The sequence below is a fragment of the Girardinichthys multiradiatus genome, chromosome 20 (genome assembly GCF_021462225.1).
Source record: "Girardinichthys multiradiatus isolate DD_20200921_A chromosome 20, DD_fGirMul_XY1, whole genome shotgun sequence".
NCBI classification, from domain to species: Eukaryota; Metazoa; Chordata; class Actinopteri; order Cyprinodontiformes; family Goodeidae; genus Girardinichthys; species Girardinichthys multiradiatus.
In genome coordinates, this window is record NC_061812.1 from 4,338,864 (window position 1) to 4,361,691 (window position 22,828).

The following is a 22,828-nucleotide window of genomic DNA, read 5'->3' on the forward strand; positions in this document are numbered from 1 at the left end:
TTATTAGGTCATTTATCAGCAAAATAAAATCCTAACATTCATTTTTCAACCCTTCAAAAATTGCAAATGGATTAAAATCCCATTAAAGAGTTAGTCTATGTTTATTACTTTACACTTGAAGTGTTAATACTAGGATTAAGAATAAACTGTTTTTCATTATATATTCCTCTCATGCCTTTCGTGTAATTTAGGACCCTGAAAATGAGAATTTAACATTAAGAAAACAATTTTTAAACTGATATTAAAAAAAAATGATTTACTTAATGAGAATTATCTGACTTTCAATACCTCCTGACATGTTCCATGCATTGTGTCTAATCTTTAGTGAGAGATATGTGGATATGCTTTGATCTATACCATCCATTGTATCTCTATCTGTATGTTTAGGATGGTTGTCCTGCTGGAAGGTGAAGCTCCACCCCAGTCTCTAGTCTTCTGCAGCTTCTAACGGGTTGCCTTTCAGGATTGTCCTGGATTTAGCTCCATCCATCTTCCCAACAACTTTGACCAGCAGTTCCTCCTTAAGAAAAACTTCCACACAGCATGATGCTGCCCCCACCATGTTTTTTACCATTGAGATAATGTGATCATGGTGTTCAGTTTTAGTTTTCCACCACACAGTTTCTCCATTACGTTCTCCCTGACCTGTCTGCTGTGTTCCTTGGTCTTCGTGATGCTAGTTGTTCTCTAATGTGATTGCACTGGATTTTATCTAAGGACATAAGAGCGGAGTGGAATGAATATAAATGCATACTAAGCTTTTCAGAAATTGTAAAAACAAGTTAAGTCTTTATCTCTCCATTTTCTTCCTCTTCACAACTGTAAACTGCTTTGTGTTGGTATATCACAAAAAACCCAATAATATACACAGACGTTTAGGTTGGAGTCAGAATATTAAGGCAGTATAGCAGAACATCCTCGGATGTCCGCTACCACCACTGAACAAAGAACCCCACTCAGTTATACTATGACCAGTTTAAACAAAGGAAAATTAATTCATAGACTCTCCAGCCTCACATTAAAATGTTTCATACAAGATAAAAGTGTGTCTAGGGCTAAACCTTCGGTCAAATGAAATCATAAAAAGCATTTTAGGGGAAAAGTATCAAAAATATGTCAAGACTTGTCATAATCAAAGCTGAAGAAGGTCCAGATACATTAAGCCCAAAGTTATTCATAACTGTCAGATGTTTAATTTGCCCAACATATTTCTTTATACTGGAAGTAATCCTGACATTCTGGGGCAGCTCTGCCAGTCCAGACTTGAATCTGATGGAGAAACTGTGGAGGGAGCTAAAGATTAGGGTGATGGAAAGGAGTGATTCTAACCTCAAAGACTTGGAGATCATCACCAACATAAAACATCAAAATACTGATCAGAAATTATAAGAAGGGTTTGATGCTGTAATACCAATAAAGAATTTTCCACTTATCGCGCAGGATAAAAAAAATGTAAAACCTGCCATTCATAATAAAATATAAATAAAAACAGATAAATTAATATTTTGAGTTAGAATTGAACGTCTTTCGACATGACTGACTCAAAAGTCTGTCCAGGGTGTACCCTGCCTCTCGCCCATAGACTGGTGGAGATAGGCACCAGCTCCCCCGTGACCCACTATGGAATAAGCGGTAGAAAATGACTGACTGACTGACTCAAAAGTTCTTGGTTGAATGTAACAGATCTACGGCGTTGAATCATCACTGTGTCCAGCATACTGTTAAAAAGTCTCTACTGCTTTAATGAAAAACATTTTGTCTAATTATAAAATTCACATTAGTTGTAGATTGTTTTTGTTAAAGTTCTTAAAGAGAAACCAAAACTCTGAGAAGTTCAGTTTTAATATTTATTACTTGTGTAAAAACAAACTATTAAAAAGTTACATTTTTGCATTAATATTTTTATTAAATGTGTCACAAAGATAAATCCTGAAATTGACTTAGTTAATTTACAAAACATTACAATTTTTCGTTAAAAAGAAAATCCTGAGCATAAAGCACATTACACCATGGTTTAAGTTAGTTATTTTAACTGTGTCCCTTTTTTAAAACGTTCTCTGTTTATCTGACATCCCGTTATTCATCGTGGAGGTTTCTTCACAGCAGTGCTCGAGCTGCTCTGGACTTTGAGGGAAGTAAATGTCGGCCTTTTGATGGTCGTCATGCTCGATGTGTTTCAGGTGGACGACCATGTGCAGGGCGTAGGCCAGAACCAGCAGCAGGATCAGGGATGTGATGAGGCCCATCAGGATGGCTGGGGTCAGGACGGTGGTGCAGTCGCTCGCAGGAGAAAACTTCTCTGAGCTGATGTTGAATGCCTGGATCTAAACACACCCACAGCCATTTTATAAAGTTGGCTATAATTCAGTTTAACAGGACTGTACAATTAATATTATGTGGAAAGTACCTGGAAGTCGACGAAGGTGAGGGCCCAGCGCTGTGCATGCTCAGTGCTCGGCAGTAACAGACCACTATATCTCTGCAGGCTGCTGACATGGAGGCAGCGGTAGGAGGAGGAGGCTGGAGCATAAACATCTGTGGCATTGAAGATAGCCTCCTCAGAAGTGTTGTATAAAACAGAGACTCTGTCCACTGAGAACCACCACTGACCTGAAGATTCGTAAAATGTGTTGGACAGCTGAAATCTGAAGCAAAAAGGGTCATCAGACAAAGCAAACTCCATCATGGGTTCTTCTACTGGTTTTGAAAATCTAACTACAGCAGATTTCCCACGATGAAGGCAACAGACAGGAATAGATCAGCGGCACCCTAGAAACTGAGAAGACCGTGTTAGAGTTTTCCATGTCTCCTTATAAGAACATAGGAAGGAAAATACACTCAGCAGCCACACCTGTCCAACTGCTCGTTAACACATCACATGACAGCAACTCAATGCATTTAGGCATGTAGACATGGTGAAGACGATCTGCTGCAGTTCAAACCGAGCATCCGAATGAGGAAAAAAGGTGATTTAAGTGACTTTGAACATGGCATGGTTGTTGGTGCCAGACGAGCTGGTCTGAGTATTTCAGAAACTGCTGATCTACTGGGATTTTCACGCACTACCATCTCTAGGGTTTACCGAGAATGGTCCAAAAAAGAGAAAATATCCAGTGAACGGCAGTTCTGTGGGGGCAAATGCCTTGTTGATTTCAGAGGTCAGAGGAGAATGGCCAGACTGGTTCAAGCTGATCGAAAGGCAACAGTAACTCAAATAACCACTCGTTACAACCAAGGTATGCAGAAGAGCATCTCTGAACCCACAACACGTCGAACCTTGAGGCGGATGGGCCACAGCAGCAGAAGACCACACCAGGGCCCACTCCTGTCAGCTAAGAACAGGAAACTGAGGCTACAATTTGCACAGGCTCACCAAAATTGGACAATAGAAGACTGGAAAAACGTTGCCTGGTCTGATGAGTCTCCATTTCTGCTGTGACATTCGGATGGTAGAGTCGGAATTTGACGTCAACAGCATGAAAGCATGGATCCATCCTGCCTTGTATCAACGGTTCAGGCTGGTGGTGGTGGTGTAATGGTGTGGGGGATATTTTCTTGGCACACTTTGGGCCCCTTAGTACCAACTGAGCATCGTGTCAACACCACAGCCTACCTGAGTATTGTTGCTGACCATGTCCATCCCTTTATGACCACAGTGTACCCATCTTCTGATGGTTGCTTCCAGCAGGATAACATGTCATGTCATAAAGCACGAATCATCTCAGACTGGTTTCTTGAACATGACAATGAGTTCACTGGACTCAAATGGCCTCCAGTCACCAGATCTCAATCCAATAGAGCACCTTTGGGATGTGGTGGAACGGGAGATTCTCATCATGGATGCAGCCGACAAATCTGCAGCATCTGTGTGATGCTATCATGTCAATATGGACCAAACTCTCTCAGGAATGTTTCCAGTACCTTGTTGAATCTATACCACGAAGGATTAAGGCAGTTCTGAAGGCAAAATGGGGTCCAACCCGGTACTAGCAAGGTGGACCTAATAAAGTGGCCGGTGAGTGTATGTCAGATTAGAGATGGAGAAAGTTTCAAAATGATTAATTGTGGTCTTTTTCTGTACATCAGATTTCCATTGTGTCATTTGAAATCGTAGGATTGATGGTTATTATTTTAAGTTACATTTGAGCTATTGGTTAGCAGACAGACTAACCTGATTGACAAGCCCCTCAAATCCTCCACATCTCCAAACTTCATTACCAGCCTGAAGAAGACACACAGATAAACTGTCACACGTCGAGAGCAGGAGTTAAAGAAAAAAAAGGTTATTTGATCAGATCTTCTGCTTTTCTTGCATAGTCAAAATGCTATTTTTGACTATTGGCTTTCTTTTGTACAATCACTGATAAAGGCAGTTTTTGCACAGAGTTTCACAAACTGTGAATCTCTGGTTTGATTACATCCAAGAAGTGCACATACGTTGCTGTTCTTTGTTGGCAGAGCGACTCCCTCGTGTCGACAAGCTTCTGAGGAGAAAAGGTGAGCTCTGTCAGATCCACCGGTTTCTCCTTCTCAAAGCGAAGAGACAATTTCCTCGCCTGGAACAGAATACACGGCTCTCCATTGGACAACACCTGGAGCATGGAAAAAAAACAAGGAAATTAAAGGAGAAGAAAAAGGTTTTAGTAGATATGACTTTGGTACTGCTGTCACCTTGAGAGGAGAGAAGGGAAGCACAACTCCTGTTTGGAGTAACTTTCTCTGTAAAAGATGTGGATTCTGCACATGACACAGGAAACAAGGAAATTACAACAGCATACCTGGAGGTCCGCATTGATAACAACCCCACTGTTACTATGGTTTTTAATTGAGTAAATTCAGCACATTTACAGTTATTTTGTTGGTTTTACTTCATTATGCTCTCACCTGATTATTTAACCTCCTTTTTTATATAAAATGCTATAACTGTTGCAGAGATTCTGTTTTTGTTATTTGTATTTAAAAATCCATATTTAGAAATAATTTTATTCTGTCAGTTAATTATGGTCTGTTAAGCTCACCTCCAGTTCCCCTGTATGGACCAAATGTTCTTCATTTCTCATCCTTGAATTGTTCCTTGCATCTGTATAAGAAAATAGGACAATTTATTCAGATTTCACAAATAACTTTTTTAATTTACCTCAACAAGCTGTTCTTATTAATGAACATGAAACTGAATATTTATGTTCGGTAGGTCAGTAAAGGTTGTTAGTAGCAATGTGAAGAATAAAAGGCTTTATAAATGACACCACAATGTTCTTGTTTTGGCATTTACTAAGTCTGATATTTGACATAAAAAGATAAAAATATTTAAAGATTCCCAGCTTTTGTCTCTTTTAAATGTTTTTTTGCTTTAGCCTTTACTTTTTTTCAGTTCGGGACGAATAGACGGATGGATGGATGGATGGATGGATGGAAGGATGGACGGACGGATAGACGGATGGATGGATGGATGGAAAGATGGACGGACGGATAGACGGATGGATGGATGGATGGATGGATGGAAAGATGGACGGACGGATAGACGGATGGATGGATGGATGGAAGGATGGACGGACAGATAGACGGATGGATGGATGGATGGAAGGATGGACGGACGGATGATGGATGGATGGATGGATGAATGGATGGATGGACGGACGGATGGACGGACTGACTGACGGATCGATGAGTGGATGGATGGATGGATGGATGGATGATGGATGGATGGATGGATGTATGGATGGATGGACGGACGGATGGACGGACTGACTGACGGATCGATGAGTGGATGGATGGATGGATGGATGGATGATGGATGGATGGATGGATGTATGGATGGATGGACGGACGGATGGACGGACTGACTGACGGATCGATGAGTGGATGGATGGATGGACGGATGGATGATGGATGGATGGATGGATGTATGGATGGATGGACGGACGGATGGACGGACTGACTGACGGATCGATGAGTGGATGGATGGATGGATGGATGGACGGATGGACGGACTGACTGACGGATCGATGAGTGGATGGATGGATGGATGGATGGATGGATGGATGGACAGATGGATGGATGGATGGATGGACAGATGGATGGATGGATGGATGGATGGATGGATGGATGGATGGATGGATGGATGGACAGATGGATGGATGGATGGATGGATGGATGGATGGAACTTACCTAGGATTACAGACGCTGTGCTGTAAATAAAAGTTACAGGAGAATCAACAACTTTTATCATCATTTCTGCACAATCTTCATATTAATAAGTTATTATCTTAAATATACTTTAGCTTATTAAAGTTTTTCATTGACATTTGTCCTAATGTTGCAGATAAAATTTAATCTTTATTAATCTTTATAAATTGAAATGCATTGATCTATGTTTTAAACACTTGACACAAATAAACAGAATGAGTCTATTTTACTAAAATCTCTCTATAATTAGTAAGTAATGTTGCCTGTCTCCATTTAGCAATTTATAGTTTTTAATAGTAATCAGTACAGTGCTGTGAAGAAATATTTCCCCCTCTACAGATTTCTTCTGTTTCTCACCCAGGAGGTCAGACGATAACCCTGAACAACATCTGAAGCCCTGCAGGCCTCCCCTTGCTGCAGTAAAGGTCCGCTAATCAACAATAAGAAAGAGACGGGGCAATAATAGCATCCATGGGAGCTCAGAGGCTGGAACTACAGCTGTCCATAAAGGACACAAAGGCCTATCTTATGTGTGCCAAAGACTATCATGATGATGCCAGGATGACTTGCTGCTACTGATGGAACCATGAATTTGGCTTTGTATCTGAAAATCCTCGAGGATATTGTCAGGAAATTGTGTTATGACTTTTGTTTTTTTTAAATGCCACCTCATCATAATCAGCACCATCAGAGACATTAAGGACATCCTTCAATCAAACGAGGTGTGAAAATTTTGACAGGTGGGCGGGACTTCCGGTGGCTGGGACATCCTAGGGCGGGACTTCCGGTGGCTGGGCCTTCCTGTGACGTAACCGGATATCATCATTAATCGGATGTTGTCATTAACCGGAAGTTGTCATTACAAGGAAGCGAATCTTTCTAATTGTATGTTTTTAGATGTTTTTTACATCTAAAAACAAAACATGTAGTTTCTCCACTTTAAAGGAACAGTCAATTTAATGCACACAAAATTCTGATAAAAAGAGAGAACCTGACAGAATTGTAAATTAATTTTGTTTTAACACAGGTTATTTAGATGGATGTTTTTACATCTAAAAAACAAGGAGACAAAAAGTAGATACAGAACCTTTCTTCCTCTGCTCAAATGTTTGAGCAATCTAATCTGCACCAGTAACTTGTAGAGATGATCTAAAACAGAGAAACCAATGAACTGAAAAAATAAAAAATAAAGGTTATAAAATCCTCAGACATGTCACTGTTTATTGAATTAAAGCAGACATCTTGTGTATTGTCTCAGACAGTCTTCACACCAACTGTAGTCAAAAGTAATTAAGAGGAAAATAGCACTTTCCTGGCAATAAGTCTGGAGCATTGTCTGACAATACACATCCACTGTTTAATGAATAGATGACCAGACCTCTGACACGTCACTGTTTGTTGAATTAAGTCGTCTGCGGTTTTGCGGAGCTGTGTGTATATTCTTTAATGCGAAAAAAAAACCACAAAAAAAAAACCAGAGAGCAAAGTGTACCGGTCAAATTCCTTGTTTGTACATACGGACTTGGCAATAAAGTTGATTCTGATTAAGGGAATAGGAGAGAGGATTTGTCAGCTTAACTGTCAAATAACAAATATTTGAAATAAATGCATTTTTTCCTACCTTTGTCTGATCATCTTTCCGTCAGTCATTCTCTGTTGATTTAATTTCATATTTTTTGCCCATTAGTGCTAACAGTCGTCATTCTCTGTAATGCTGGCAGACTATCTAAAATATGTCTTGCTTACAGATAAGCGCTTCTCTCTAAACCTCCCAGGAAAGAAAAAAAAAGGAAATTAAAAAAATTGCTGTTATTTCCTTTCCTCAAGGCACCTGAGCAAGTCTTTTGTACTTGTTGTAATAGAGAGCCGGGGTTTCATTAACATGACTTTTAAATATCTTTGCCGTGAATTGGGGATGGGTTTGGTTCCTCACTGATCACTTTAGAGACACCTGCGAAATTTCTTTCAATCCAATTAAATTGAAAGTAAACACAGGATTAAGCCACAGTTTAGCACAGTCAATATGACATGACTAGTGAATGCATGATGGGTAATAAAACACCTGGTTCTCTTTTTACTTCTTCACAAAACTTCCACTACTATTATAAACTTTACTCTTTATCATCAGCCTCATATTAAATTATTCAAGATTTGATATTTCATTTAATAATTATTTCATTTGGCATCTCTTGCTTTTTCTGTTATTCAATCTCTACAGACTAATTTTGCATTTTTTCTCCAGGAGAAAAGACACCGTCTACTGATTCAATCTATTGAGATACAACTGATTCAAATAATTAAAGAGAATAAAAATAATTAAAACAATAAGATGATAAAAAAAAAAAAAAAAAAAAAATTAATGATAATATGATTGATAAAAAATGAATGGACTGAAATTTATTTATTGATTTACTGAATAACAAGTATTTTAAAGTCTATTCTTTGATATATGGAGAGCCAATGTAATGACTTTAGAACTGGGGTGATGTGCTTCACTTTCTAACTTTTAGTGAGGACTAGAGGGTGACACGGGAATGGATTTTCTCTCCTGTCCCATCCCGCTCCCACAGAAAATGTCTTGTACCATCCCAATCCAGGCCAGCATAAAAAAATTAAAAACAAATCTTGTCCCGTCCCACTCCTGGTAAATTGACTCCCACTCCCATCCCACTCCCATTTAGAACGACTCCCACTCCTGTGCCACTCCCATTTTTGTTTAATTCATTTAGTCTTTTGGTAATTTCTTTGAAAGACCAGTTAGGTCCCTGTTTTTAGCTGTAGTAAAGGCCAGTTAAAGTAAAAAGAATAATAATCAAGAAATAAATTATCAAACAAGGAAACAGACCATGTCTATCTTAGTTGAATAAACAAAATGTACATAGTTGTATTTTACTTATTTATTAAGTGATTGTTTCCTTTGAACAATGACATCACTTTTATGTTTCAAGTTGCTGAAATGAAAGAAAAATGCACTTAGCAAGAGAACTGTACTTGGTGAACAAAAGTGCAAAAAGGCATTACCTTCACAATTTAGAAACTGTATCTCAATGGTTCACAGCCCTGGTCCTCAGGGACCCCTTCCCTGCAAGTTTTAGATGTGTGTCTGCTCCAGAACACCTGATTCAAATTCTGACAAGACCTCCTATACAGGCATCAAGAATGGAGGGTCAAACTGGACAAAATTAAAACAATAAAATCATCATTAAATATTAAGTGTACCACTAATTACATGATGTCATCTTTAAAATTATACTTAATTATTCAGTGGCACATTTAATGGCACATTAGATTTTTTTCTATTTCACAACATATTTATTTAATATCTTCCCTTTATAAAGCCTTTCCCCTCTACTGTGGCAAAGGCTCTTAAATCTTTAGTGCACATGCGAGCAATTTTGTTGGTCAGATGAGACTTGACATGTGATGGTACTTTCGTTTGACGAATGAAGAGATTCAGGGCTGATTCAATCCAGAATCTGCCTAACGAGTGTGCCTTAATCACTGGTGTACATGATTACGACTAAACACGTTTTACAAGCAGCATACTGCGTGTTGACACCGCTACATTCAACTCTCCTGAAGTTCGGTAATATTTGCGACTTTCCTGTCAGCTCTATAAGTTTAATAGATTAGTTTGATATAAGTTCTTTTTTTTTTTCTAATTTCAAGTATGAACTCTGACAGCAAATCAAGCATGTTTAAATCTTTGTAAACAGATAACAGTACCGTTGTGAAAATGAGAGGAATAGGCATGTAAATGCCAAGTGTTACAAAGTATTAGAACCTAAATACTCAAATATAATTGTACCTGGAGTTGTAACAGTTGTAAAGCTGTGTACTTTTTGTTTGTTTTTGTTTTTTTTTCTTGTTTTGCCTTCCGTTTTTGGTCATTAGATGTAATAAGCAAAAGAAGAGTGTGGAACTCTCTTATACAACTTTAAAACCTAAACGCATGAAGCAAAACCAAAGAGCATGAATAATACATACAAACCAGAACTCGAGGACCTCCCACAATCATTAGTCTGCTGTTTGTTGATTGATTGTTTTTCAGCCATACACAATATTGTAGAAAGAAAGGTGATTACTTTAAAATACTTCTGTTATTCAGTAAATCAATAAATAAATTTCAGTGCATTCATTTTTTTATCAATCATATTATCATTAATTTTTTATTTTGTCCAGTTTGACCCTCCATTCTTGATGCCTGTATAGGAGGTCTTGTCAGAATTTGAATCAGGTGTTCTGGAGCAGACACACATCTAAAACTTGCAGGGAAGGGGTCCCTGAGGACCAGGGCTGTGAACCATTGAGATACAGTTTCTAAATTGTGAAGGTAATGTCTTTTTGCCCTTTTGGTCAACAAGTACAGTTCTCTTACTAGGTGCATTTTTCTTTAATTTCAGCAACTTGAAACATAAAAGTGATGTCATTGTTCAAAGGAAACAATCACTTAATAAATAAGTAAAATACAATTATGTACATTTTGTTTATTCAACTAAGATAGACATGGTCTGTTTCCTTGTTTGATAATTTATTTCTTGATTATTATTCTTTTTACTTTAACTGGCCTTTACTACAGCTAAAAACAGGGACCTAACTGGTCTTTCAAAGAAATTACCAAAAGACTAAATGAATTAAACAAAAATGGGAGTGGCACAGGAGTGGAAGTCGTTCTAAATGGGAGTGGGATGGGAGTGGGAGTCGTTCTAAATGGGAGTGGGATGGGAGTGGGAGTCAATTTACCAGGAGTGGGACGGGACAGGATTTTTTAAAAAATGTTTTATGCTGGCCTGGATTGGGATGGAACAAGACATTTTCTGTGGGAGCGGGATGGGACAGGAGAGAAAATCCATTCCCGTGTCACCCTCTAGTCCTCACTAAAAGTTAGAAAGTGAAGCACATCACCCCAGTTCTAAAGTCATTACATTGGCTCCCCATATATCAAAGAATAGACTTTAAAATACTTGTTATTCAGTAAATCAATAAATAAATTTCAGTCCATTCATTTTTTATCAATCATATTATCATTAATTTTTATTTTTTTATGTTTTTTTATCATCTTATTGTTTTAATTATTTTTATTCTCTTTAATTATTTGAATCAGTTGTATCTCAATAGATTGAATCAGTAGACGGTGTCTTTTCTCCTGGAGGAAAAATGCAAAATTAGTCTGTAGAGATTGAATAACAGAAAAAGCAAGAGATGCCAAATGAAATAATTATTAAATGAAATATCAAATCTTGAATAATTTAATATGAGGCTTGATGATAAAGAGTAAAGTTTATAATAGTAGTGGAAGTTTTGTGAAGAAGTAAAAAGAGAACCAGGTGTTTTATTACCCATCATGCATTCACTAGTCATGTCATATTGACTGTGCTAAACTGTGGCTTAATCCTGTGTTTACTTTAAATTTAATTGGATTGAAAGAAATTTCGCAGGTGTCTCTAAAGTGATCAGTGAGGAACCAAACCCATCCCCAATTCACGGCAAAGATATTTAAAAGTCATGTTAATGAAACCCCGGCTCTCTATTACAACAAGTACAAAAGACTTGCTCAGGTGCCTTGAGGAAAGGAAATGACAGCAATTTTTTAAATTTCCTTTTTTTTTCTTTCCTGGGAGGTTTAGAGAGAAGCGCTTATCTGTAAGCAAGACATATTTTATAACCTTTATTTTTTATTTTTTCAGTTCATTGGTTTCTCTGTTTTAGATCATCTCTACAAGTTACTGGTGCAGATTAGATTGCTCAAACATTTGAGCAGAGGAAGAAAGGTTCTGTATCTACTTTTTGTCTCCTTGTTTTTTAGATGTAAAAACATCCATCTAAATAACCTGTGTTAAAACAAAATTAATTTACAATTCTGTCAGGTTCTCTCTTTTTATCAGAATTTTGTGTGCATTAAATTGACTGTTCCTTTAAAGTGGAGAAACTACATGTTTTGTTTTTAGATGTAAAAAACATCTAAAAACATACAATTAGAAAGATTCGCTTCCTTGTAATGACAACTTCCTTGTAATGACAACATCCGATTAATGATGATATCCGGCTAATGACAACATCCGATTAATGATGATATCCGGCTAATGACAACATCCGATTAATGATGATATCCGGTTACGTCACAGGAAGGCCCAGCCACCAGAAGTCCCGCCCTAGGATGTCCCAGCCACCGGAAGTCCCGCCCACCTGTCAAAATTTTCACACCTCGTTTGATTGAAGGATGTCCTTAATGTCTCTACCATCCACTAATAATCTCTGACCATTAGAGAGGTCAGTGGGTTTTTAGGCTGCTTTCAAACAACATTTTTCAAAAGAAAACTAATATTTACAGCCAGCATGGATCCTGAGTGAAAATCCAAAATCAAGACTAATATATAAAAGGAATAACTCTAGTTTAACCTACAGAGAGAGCATCTGGTGGGTCCAGTAAACCCAGCTGGCGACCTGGTGGATTAATGTTGAAAGTAACACTGTTGATGAGTGGGTCGGCTCCGACCCACTTTTTAAACAAATGCCTAAAGTGGAAAATAATGGACCAAAATCTGATACGGAAATCAGCTTAACTCGAAACAGGAAATCTGATTAATCTTTTATTTTCCTCTCTTGTTTGATTCTGTAAGTCAGAGTTTCAAGCAGCATCAACCTTTTTCTTGCAGTGCACCTAGTCCTGCTTTTGATTGCATGAAGATAAAAATAGAAGAATTTACTCTTTGTTTAAAACACACACACTTCTCTCCATGCTGATCAGATAGCGGATTGTATAAGGTTTATTTTTGTAGAAGGTTTATTTTTGATGATGCTACCTGAAACGTCTGTGCTCTTCTGACCTTCTGAACTTCAGCTGAACCCCACAGGAAGCTGAGGAGATCATCCAGCACCATATCTGAGAAAGGTATAACCACCTGCTATTATCAACTAAACCACCTGAGTAACAACGAGCATACCTCGTTAGATACACATAACAGGCTGCATATTTGAAAATAATCTGTTAGCAAAAGAAGACTCAAACATACCAGAGAACCATTTACAGGGTCCAAAACAAAACATCTTCTAATATTTTACAAAATGTGTTAGGTTTATTTGCCAGCAGCTGATATAGCAGTTTCTTAAACTATCTGGGATTGTCCATATCTGTATCCAATTTAAAAAAGGTGTCATTTAGTACTTTTCATTTGTAATCAGAAATAATAATAATCTGTAGGTTCTGAGTCTGTCTCCTGAAATGATGTTGGATTTCCAGCATACAGTTTCTCAAATTGTCCTAAACACTTTCTATGTAATTTCAATAGTTTTTATCTAAATAAATCAGTCGCACAAAGTGTGACTTTGATTTCTGAACATGTCTTTTTTGTGTCCTAAAACAAAACAAAAATGCTAACTCATTTGTGTCGGCCTGTTTTGTTAGCAGTAGTTAGCCGGTCATTGAGCATTGCAACGATCAAATTCCCCTGGGTTTCTGCAACTAATACACTCAGATCCGACTGCACTTTCAGTGCAAATGGTACAGAACATATGATCCACAAAGTCTAATTCATATTTTTGTCCAAGTTGGAAAATCTAGTGGAATTCCCCATGAAGTCAGAATTCCTACTTGGAAAGTCAATGGTCTTCAACCCCCAGATCAAAATCCAGAATGGATGCTTACATTTAGGATATGCTAAAATTGGCAAAAATGAACAGTTTCTTAGGACTTCTGATGGTTTGTAAACAGTAGTTAGCATGCTTTGTGCACGAATTAGCAAATCCAAATGGTTTAACAAATTGAAACTGGATCACAGTTAGGTTGGATTTGACGTTACTCCAAGATCCAACTTCTGATTTCCAGATGCAAACAGAAAGCACCAGTAGTCTCGGATTAGGTTAGGATGGTTGTGATTTTCAGCTGATTTATTTCCCCATTTGTTATTCATCTTACCAAATGCATGCAACATGTTTATAGTCTATTGTAATCTCACTATTTTCAAATTAAATATGCTTTATGTTCTTAGAGGATAAATAAATGCTGTCTCTCAGTCAGAAAAATAGACAGACAATAGAGCGGTCAAATCCGCCCTGATAGACCTAAAACCAAAACAAGATTTAGCTGATCTTGTCCTGTGCACTGGGTTAGAGCAGCGGCCAGCAGATTAAGGGACTGCAGCGATTATATAATCATACAATCATGGGTTTCTGCAGATTATAAGGAATAGGAAGTGGCTCTCAGGCTACAGGGGATTTTACATCTTCTTAATCTCTAAAGTAACATTTTACAAATATCTTCTTGTGTGCACATCCAGCAGACACAAGGAGACGTTATCATCTTGGAGTCCTATTTGTTGATTTTTACTGCATCAGACCAGAACACTGACTGTTACATTTAATTAACCGTATTAAACTTATCTGTGCAACACAGCTTAGAAACACAAATTAAAACTCTTAAAAAAAACTTTAAACTTAAAAGCTTTGTTTGAATCAAGTAGACCCCCCCAAAGCCATCAGAAACCTGTCCACTCACTGTTCCCAGGACCAGAACTAAACAAGGGGAGGTAGCATTTAGTTTCTATGCTTCTCAGATCTGAAACCAACTCCCTGAAAAGCTGCTGTAAACAGTGATGTTTACTGCAGGTTTCCTATGTCATCAGCTCACTTTATAATCACATTTTAGCTATTTCTTGTTTTAAATTTAGTTTTTTTAAAGGTATAGCGTATTTCTTGTTTTTAAAGTAGTTATCTTTACTTTTGTCACTTAATTTTCCTGTAAGGGACTTTGAATTAGCTTGTGCATGAATGGTGCTACACAAATAAACTTGCTTTGTCTAATATTCTTCAGGCTGTTCTAGACAGTTTTCAGCCTCAGACTATTGGCAGTCATGCACAATTTAAACCCCTCATAAGGATTTAAAAGATGATGATGTCACATGTATTCTTGCATTAATTTTTGGGTCACTGGTTTTGTCAGTAAAGTGGGGAGAATGACCCAAATGTAGACAATGATGCCGCGTTTTAAAACACAGAAATAAGCTTGAGAAAGCTATAAATAAGCTAGAGTAAAGCAAGCAGGCAGCTAAGAGGCAAGAGGACAAAGAGGATTATTCAAACAAGAAATAGGATCAAATATGTGTCTGACAGTTACATGCGCTGAAAGCCAACATGGACAACATGACCTGTAGTAAAATGCACACAGGGAAACATTTTATTTCTTTGAAGCATGAGAAAAATGAAGTCTAACCCCCATAAGGTGAAAATATATATCAATAAACATTTTATTTCAACATTTTGACTCGGATTCGTTTACTAATAGTGTACACGTCACATAATTTGACTCCTAAAACCTTTAACATAGTAAAGGCTTGTTTTTGTCTACAGGGAGGGTGTTTATTAAAAATTAAGTGGAAATTAGTACATTTCTGCAGCTGCTTTGGACTTTGAAAATGAAAGTAACTGATGTAGAAAAGGTTGGAGAAGACTGTAACAAAGCAGCATGGTGTTACGATGTGACCATTTTCTTGTCGACCTCTTGGACATCAGTACGTATGAGTTTTCCATAGAGGCAAAAGGATTAGAATTAGAAACATTAATTGAGATATTTTTTCCTATTTTATCATCATAAACTTAAGAATAAAAATACCCATTATTTCCTATTGAGTCGCTTGCCTTTACCTACACATGAACGTTAATGACATGGAAATGGATGGTTTCCCATTTTTTAACACCTCCAGAACTAAATTGTGCATGAAGAAAAACATGCTCTTAAAAAAAGTCACAGAGTGACACAGAGCATGTCAAAGGTATGATGGGAAAACAAAACTGAACTTTGCAGGAACATCACACAAAAACTAGACCAACGGAGTAAAGCACCACTGCAGAAATAAGTAGCTGATCAAGCATTCACTGTGGCTGCCCCAAGACTGTGGAATACAATACCTCTACATCTCCACACCACTCAGACCTGTTTTTTTATTTGCTATTTTATGATTGTTGGTGTAATTGTGAAGAACGATGGTCAACTGTTGTTTCTAAATGTGCCATATAAAAAAATTTGACATATTTGACAAATTCACAACCAAAACTGGCAGGTTGACCAGGCCTGAAATGCCTCTGCAAGGCTTCATGGTTCTGTTTCTCTTTTGTATGAGTCTCAGAACTCAGCTGGATCAGGAGCTGGCACCTTCCAGGGAAGGAGCCATCACAAGGGCTTGTTTAGCCAGTCGGAAGCAGACGTAGGAACATTTGCGGCCATATTGTGTTGCACAGCCAACGAGGAAAATAGAATGTATTATTTTTTCTATCTTATTTTCTAGATTTAGGGTGAGAGTGGGAAAGCAAACAAGCTGTCGTTGTTAATAAAACTGTCTTTTGCCTCAGGGTGCTTTCACATTTACAGTTTTAAACATTCATTTATTCTGTTGAATAAAAGGCGGATTACATTTCATTCAATACATAAAGAAGTACTTAAATTGAAATAATTTTGAATTATTTGTCTAAAAACAAACTTTTCTGAATTTCTAAATTTGACACCTAATAAAATAGGTACATTGACCTGAGCTGACCTACATTGAGACAAGACTCCTTGACTATAAGATTTTACGGTAATAAAAGCCTTCATATTCGGAAGACTTGGTGATGCCACCAGCTAAATCTAGAGTCTAGCCAATGTATTTTCAAGGTGATTGGAGAGAAGCAGTTCTTAGGGGTGAAATGTCAGATCTGTTGTTAATGTGTACTCCAAATCTAGGTGAAGGTGAGAAAGTAAAAAAGGCACAGTTTAAGCGTTAACTGAATTTATTGGCTAATGTAATGATGGCTAAGTAATACATGCAATAAAGTTACAAAGTTCTTTGAAAGCAGCTATTTTTTTAAGTCCAAAAACAAAACAATAAACCGACAAGATTCTAGTGGTTGCCTTGCCACTAACCTGAGATGTTTTGGCACCTATCATTGTTTCTATTGTCAAACCTTCTGACAGTTCAGACATCCCACATGAAGACTGTAACCGTCTAAACATCCCATATCAACCATCTTTGACCACTACGATCACCGGTGTTTCTCTGCCTCCCTACATGCTGGATACCTGGATGTTCAAGCAAGACTTTACTGCCAACAGTCCTCTGCTGCATTTACTACCCAAAGTTTTTCTTTACACGGTGTTCTCACATCACTGAACATGCTGAGAATAAATAGCTCATGTCAATTATGTATCTGAAATAAATGTAACTGCATAGTTTATTTATAAAATGCAGTCACAAAACAGTTAAAGTAGAGGAAATGTTTTCAGAACCTACATTTCAATCTGATTAAGAGGATTTCAAAACATTGATCCACAAATTGAACTGTTTCTGTAAAAATAATGTCCTGTTTGTCAATGTTCAGATGACTTTTAGAGCCATAATAAATTCAATGGATGATAAAGTGGAGATTTCCCTTTTTAAATGTCATCTTCTCTTTTTGCCCAAGAACATTCAGTTTAAGACTCAGTGTTTTCTGAAGAAGCAAATTAACATTTACAAAGATGCGCCCAAAAGTAAAGCTGCCATCATACAGGTAAAGACCAAGGAGACTCAAACATGACTTTAATATAAGATACAAATGTTGCTCAATACCTGGTGGATAGTAAACTGTGACTGCCATGTGAGCCATGAGACCACCAAAGGTGTTTGAAGATCAGGTGACTCCCTTTTTATCTCAAATGAAGCAGTAGTGGTAAAAAAAAAAATGCTTTAAATGAAGATACCAACAACATTAAATTACAGAAGAGAAACAGACCAGCCAATCCATAAGTGGAGGTGTTAAGAGTCAAAGATAGGAGATTAACAAGAGTTCAGAAGGAAATACTACACCGCAGTGTTTATTTGTTTATTTCTGACATACCTGCTGGCAGGTTGTTGGTGGAATGAGGCAGATGAATGCAGATGAAGGACGAGGATGCAGAATTGTTTCCACAGAGAAGCCATTGCTATTGCTATTATAGTGTGATGCCAGTAAACACTCCCTTTCCATCCCTGAACAACTTAATCTACTTAAATCAGTCCACTGACTATAAGCCCCAAAGATGGACTGAGAAGTCAGCCAACCAGCAAAGACCAGAGACAGCAAGGTAGAGTGAGCCCCACCCACTGATTTAGCAGTTATGCTTTCCACATTTGATCAGTTTCAGGTCAGCAGTTACATTCCTAGGGTTTAAAAGTAGCAACATCCACATCAGAAAAAATAAATGCCACCTGCAAGACACAAAAAACAACAGGTAATAAAATGATTGCATTATTTTATATCAAACAATTGAATTTTCAAAGGTTTTCAGTTGAAATGGTATGTCATTGGGAACAATGCCTCGGTTCCTGTGAAGCCTAGCCATTTAGTATATAACAAATTTATTTAAAGCACTTTAAGACAACCACAGCTATAACAATGTGTTGCATATGATTGCATAATAAAACATACATTAAATTATAATTATTTTTGAATTGAACTGAATTAAAAGAAAAAAAACACAAAAATATGATCTAAGACAGACAATAAATGCAACACAACAAAACCAATTTAAACAAATAAGGTTGAACTAGTTTCACTGAGTTTTAAAAGCAGGCAGTAAAGAAGCCTCTCTAATGTGCAGGAGTACTTTATTCACCAGTTGAGGAGCAACAACAGGGAATTACATTTTAGGCTAATTTATAGAATCATCTGGCAGTTTCGGCTGTACTCAAAAATGACTAGATGTCCTAAGGAACAAATGAAAAACGGTTTAGCAATTTCTGACACTACCTAATTCTATTCAGGCACTCTATAGTCGCACCAGACGGGGTCCCCGGACCACACATTGCCGCGGTGCATGCTGGGTCCTTCCTTTCCAATCCCAGACTCGCTTCTGCAATCATGGGTAAGGTTCAGTTTTCATCAAAAATACTCAGTATCTTGGTCGCTTGTGGACATTTTTTGTGTCGATGTTATGTGTGAACGCCGTCTGAGTTATTATCTGTGTGTTTGGATCGGCAAAATGCTAAAGTTAACGAGAAAATACACGTTTTTACAGCGGCGTCTCTCCGCAACGTGGAGCGGCCATAATGTCTCTATTCTGCTAGCCGCCAGTCAACGGTCCCTCTCTTAATTCTAACAACTGTATAAAGTTCTTCACACTAACGGGCTAAATTTTAGTGTTTGAATAAGTAGACTAAATGGATGACGTCAAAAGGTTCAGGATGAATTGTTTCTGTACAGTTATTTTTGTGGCTATCCGTTAAGCTAGCGCCGCTTCCATGTTGTGGTTGTATTTCTCTGTAAAACTGCTTTCACATGTTGTAAAAATGCTTGTATTATTTAAATTGTTGCTTTAAAAAATGTTTTGCTGGACTCATATGTAAAAATCAAAATATTTTTTTGTACGACTGCTGAGATGCGGGTCCTTTTAGAACTAGGGCTTTTTAGTGAACTGAACTATTTCAACATGACCAAACTAAAATAAAATTGACACGTTTATGTATTTAACATATAAAGAACCTTAACATACAATATGTTGTAACCTGATTTAGACATGGAGGCTGAGCTAGAAGTAATCATAAATGCTTCGATTCAGGTATGAGTCCAACTAGAAAGGGAAAAATTATTCCTACAAACCCCTTATTTAAAAAAAAAAAAAAATACACAATATGTTTTTTATGTGATAAACTGAACTGTATATGATCGCGTGCATTACTTTTAATTTATTTCAAATGTTGTTCCTTTGACTTGTAAAGGAATGCAGTAAAACCTTTTGGTCAACTGCTTAAAATCTGCAGATTAATACAGCTTTATTCAAATGTGAGTCTGGGTTTTGGTAAAAGAAATGTCTAAATATTTATTCTGTGGAAAATGTAACAATATTTTTGACTCCATGAAGTGAATTCAGCAACTTTAAAAACTGGGTGAGTTTCTCCTGTCAGCTTGTCTCATCAGATGCTCGTGCAGTTTGGCAACGCTGTAAAATAAGAAACCTTGCAGATCATTTAAACCCTGTTTATTATCCTCACACTAAGTGCCTTCAAACTTTGGACTCTTAGGCTCTGTAAAAACTATTATTATCCAGCTCATTAGACAGTGAGGCAGAAGTTTTGATCCGCATGTTTTTTAATTCAGTTCAATTAAAAATATTTTATTAAATATACAGATGGGCTGGAGACAACCAATGATTGGCGTACCTCTTGACCAACGTATGCAGTGCAGATAAACATGCACAGTGATTGACTTCCTCACATAAGCAACATTATGGAGAAAAAAATGGCTGTGTTGAAAAGTTTAAACAATTAAAATAGACAGTTTCACAAGAACTAAACGGTCAACTTAAAAAAGTTGTCAAATTATTCAGGATAGTTGATCATGATGACTAAAATGCAGCAGCCTCATCATTAGTGGAGTAATTTTTGTCCCCATTTCATTTTTGGAATATAGGTACTTAAAATATTAAGTGCTTGGTTTGTTTAACATTATTTTCAGGTAAAGCTTTTCAGTCAGACCAAAGGATGGAAACCGAGGAAAACATAAGTTTTTGAGTGAGCAGCATGAATGGCAGCGTAATGACAGATCCAACACTTGGAACAAAAACAGCTGCCAAAGACTTTGTGAAAGAAAAATAACCTCAGTTTTTAATGTGATGTGTCTCTAGGAAAGTGTCGTGGTCTGCGTACTGCTAGGAAGCTCCGCAATCACCGCCGTGAGCAGAAATGGCATGACAAACAGTACAAGAAGGCTCACCTGGGAACTGCCCTGAAGGCTAACCCCTTCGGAGGAGCCTCTCACGCCAAGGGGATTGTCCTTGAGAAAGTGTGAGTACAATCGGACGTGTTAAATAACCGAGATAAAGCCTGCTGATTAATTTAGGCTGTTGGAGGCTCCAGCCTGACGGGGGCAGTGGTGCCTGGGCCTGCTGTGAAGGGTTGACTCGGGCCAACCTCCCCGCTTCGCTGGCTGCCCAGGGCTCCGGCATGGGAGTGCGGTCAAGTGTGGGGTGCCAGGGTTCGAGAGGTGGGCCTGGTCCTCCATTATGGAAGGTGTCAGGCAAATGGTAACCTCATACATTCTCCAAGAGGTAAATGTTACTGTCACTTAGGTAATTAAATCTGGTGAATATTGATTCATTTAAAAAGAGCTCTGAAACGATTATTCTCTGCAGATGAAGTGGGAGTGGGGAAAACGTGTTGCTTTTGAAATAGTCGGTTGTATCGGTGCTTTATCGTGCCTTCTCAGGACTTTAATGTTGTTGGTTCCCATCATGAAAGCTCTGAGTAGAACATCAATCATTGTATATTACTTCTGGTTTACTTAAATATATTGTTTAACTGCATTTAATACATAGCTGGTTTGATTTTTCTTCTGTTTTTGTACAGTGGTGTGGAGGCTAAGCAGCCCAACTCTGCCATTAGGAAGTGCGTGAGAGTCCAGCTCATCAAGAACGGCAAGAAGATCACGGCCTTCGTCCCCAACGACGGTTGCCTCAACTTCATTGAGGTAAAGGGCTTCATTAAGCAGCCACATGTACAGTTTCAGTCCAGCCTCTACACAACTATGTATGCTTTTCTAAAATGTTTGAAATGCCTTTTCATCAATATTTTACAAACTGCTTAATGTTTTTTTTTTTTTTTCTTAAGCTAAGCTTTTAAAAGGTGTGGATTTATTTTTAAAATATGCCAGAAAACTTTCCTGTTTGTGTGCTTTATTCTTAAAAGTTGTAGTTGGGTTTTCCTTTTCTCACCTCAGCCCTCTCGAACATCTCTCTCTGGTTCTGCAGGAAAACGACGAGGTTCTGGTGGCCGGTTTCGGTCGTAAGGGTCATGCCGTGGGTGACATCCCTGGAGTTCGTTTCAAGGTGGTCAAGGTGGCCAACGTGTCTCTGCTGGCGCTTTACAAAGGCAAGAAGGAGAGACCCAGGTCATAAACGATGGAGACAGAAAATAAAATAAACATGTTTTCAATTACAACCTCTGTTATGGTTTCTTTGTTGCCACGATCATCACTGGAAAAAATATTTTTCAATGAAATATTCACTGTGCAGTTCAAAGATAATTGGTTTTACTGGCAAGGTATTTTAATTAAAAATGGATGGTTTCTCTGGAAAACAAAACTACAAGCTGGAGACAGTTTTTATCTTTGCAATCAGGATGCTATCGAACATTTAGAAGTTAGGTTTACCGCAAAACTTTTGGGGGCTAAAATATTACTGTAGTACAGGAGAAATCTAACTAATAATGAATTGTTTTAAAGCAGGTGCTCACAGTCCTTTTGCTCCTGTCTGTCATTTATTTAAGTTTGTGGCCCACAGCCATAAAGATTGGTGCAAATTTGGCCAACCATCAGCAGTTGTTGCTGGATCCTGTATTTTGTTAGGGAAAGATTTTCTCTGCATAAGGGTTTTAAACCAGATGCAGCCAAATGGAACATGTTGGGTACATCTGTTAATTTGCAGACCTGGGTGGACCTCTTCGTTCAACTTGGCCACGTTCAAGTGAAACCGACCCATATCCAGTTCTTGTTGCTATAAGCGGTTGATCTGAAGAGGCAAATTTCAAGCAATGCAAATGTGTAAAATGATTTTTATGTTCTGGATCTACAATGATTTATTTAAATACATCTTTAGATGCTGGTGGATTTTCCTCTAGCTTATTATGTTGCTGGGAGAAAAATCCACCTGGATTTTCAA

The 22,828-nt window shown here is 37.8% G+C and overlaps 2 protein-coding genes across 4 annotated transcripts; one reads left to right on the forward strand and one right to left on the reverse strand.

The window, feature by feature from the left end:
* Positions 1–1,833: 1,833 nt before the first annotated feature.
* Positions 1,834–18,164, reverse strand: LOC124856587 (V-type proton ATPase subunit S1-like protein). 3 transcript variants are annotated; one of them, XM_047347191.1, is made up of 9 exons: positions 18,034–18,154; positions 17,766–17,846; positions 6,169–6,188; positions 5,019–5,080; positions 4,672–4,737; positions 4,438–4,592; positions 4,172–4,222; positions 2,408–2,645; positions 1,834–2,324 (listed from the first exon to the last, which is right to left on the reverse strand). In XM_047347191.1, exons 4-9 carry the CDS (start codon positions 5,058–5,060, stop codon positions 2,046–2,048), a joined length of 831 nt encoding a protein of 276 aa, XP_047203147.1. In that variant the 5' UTR covers positions 5,061–5,080; positions 6,169–6,188; positions 17,766–17,846; positions 18,034–18,154; the 3' UTR covers positions 1,834–2,045. The 3 variants fall into 3 exon arrangements, with proteins under 3 accessions (XP_047203147.1, XP_047203146.1, XP_047203148.1); XM_047347190.1 differs by lacking the exon at positions 17,766–17,846 and having other exon boundaries at positions 18,034–18,164; XM_047347192.1 differs by lacking the exon at positions 18,034–18,154 and having other exon boundaries at positions 17,766–17,981.
* A 756-nt stretch (positions 18,165–18,920) lies between these two features.
* On the forward strand, positions 18,921–22,109 carry rps23 (ribosomal protein S23). The gene is made up of 4 exons (XM_047347997.1): positions 18,921–19,039; positions 20,798–20,957; positions 21,519–21,639; positions 21,920–22,109. The coding sequence occupies exons 1-4, from the start codon at positions 19,036–19,038 to the stop codon at positions 22,064–22,066; spliced, it is 432 nt and encodes a 143-aa protein (XP_047203953.1). The 5' UTR covers positions 18,921–19,035; the 3' UTR covers positions 22,067–22,109.
* The last annotated feature ends 719 nt before the right edge of the window (positions 22,110–22,828 follow it).

Coding starts and splice junctions, on each gene's coding strand:
- LOC124856587 (XM_047347190.1), bottom strand. CDS start 18,116: ATGGCTTCTCTGTGGAAACAATTCTGCATCCTCGTCCTTCATCTGCAT. Junction 5,081..6,168: donor CACAGCGTCTGTAATCCTAG/GTAAGTTCCATC, acceptor TTTCTTATACAG/ATGCAAGGAACAATTCAAGG. Junction 2,646..4,171: donor TTGAGGGGCTTGTCAATCAG/GTTAGTCTGTCT, acceptor TTTTTGCTTCAG/ATTTCAGCTGTCCAACACAT.
- rps23 (XM_047347997.1), top strand. Junction 20,958..21,518: donor GGGATTGTCCTTGAGAAAGT/GTGAGTACAATC, acceptor GTTTTTGTACAG/TGGTGTGGAGGCTAAGCAGC. Junction 21,640..21,919: donor GTTGCCTCAACTTCATTGAG/GTAAAGGGCTTC, acceptor CTGGTTCTGCAG/GAAAACGACGAGGTTCTGGT.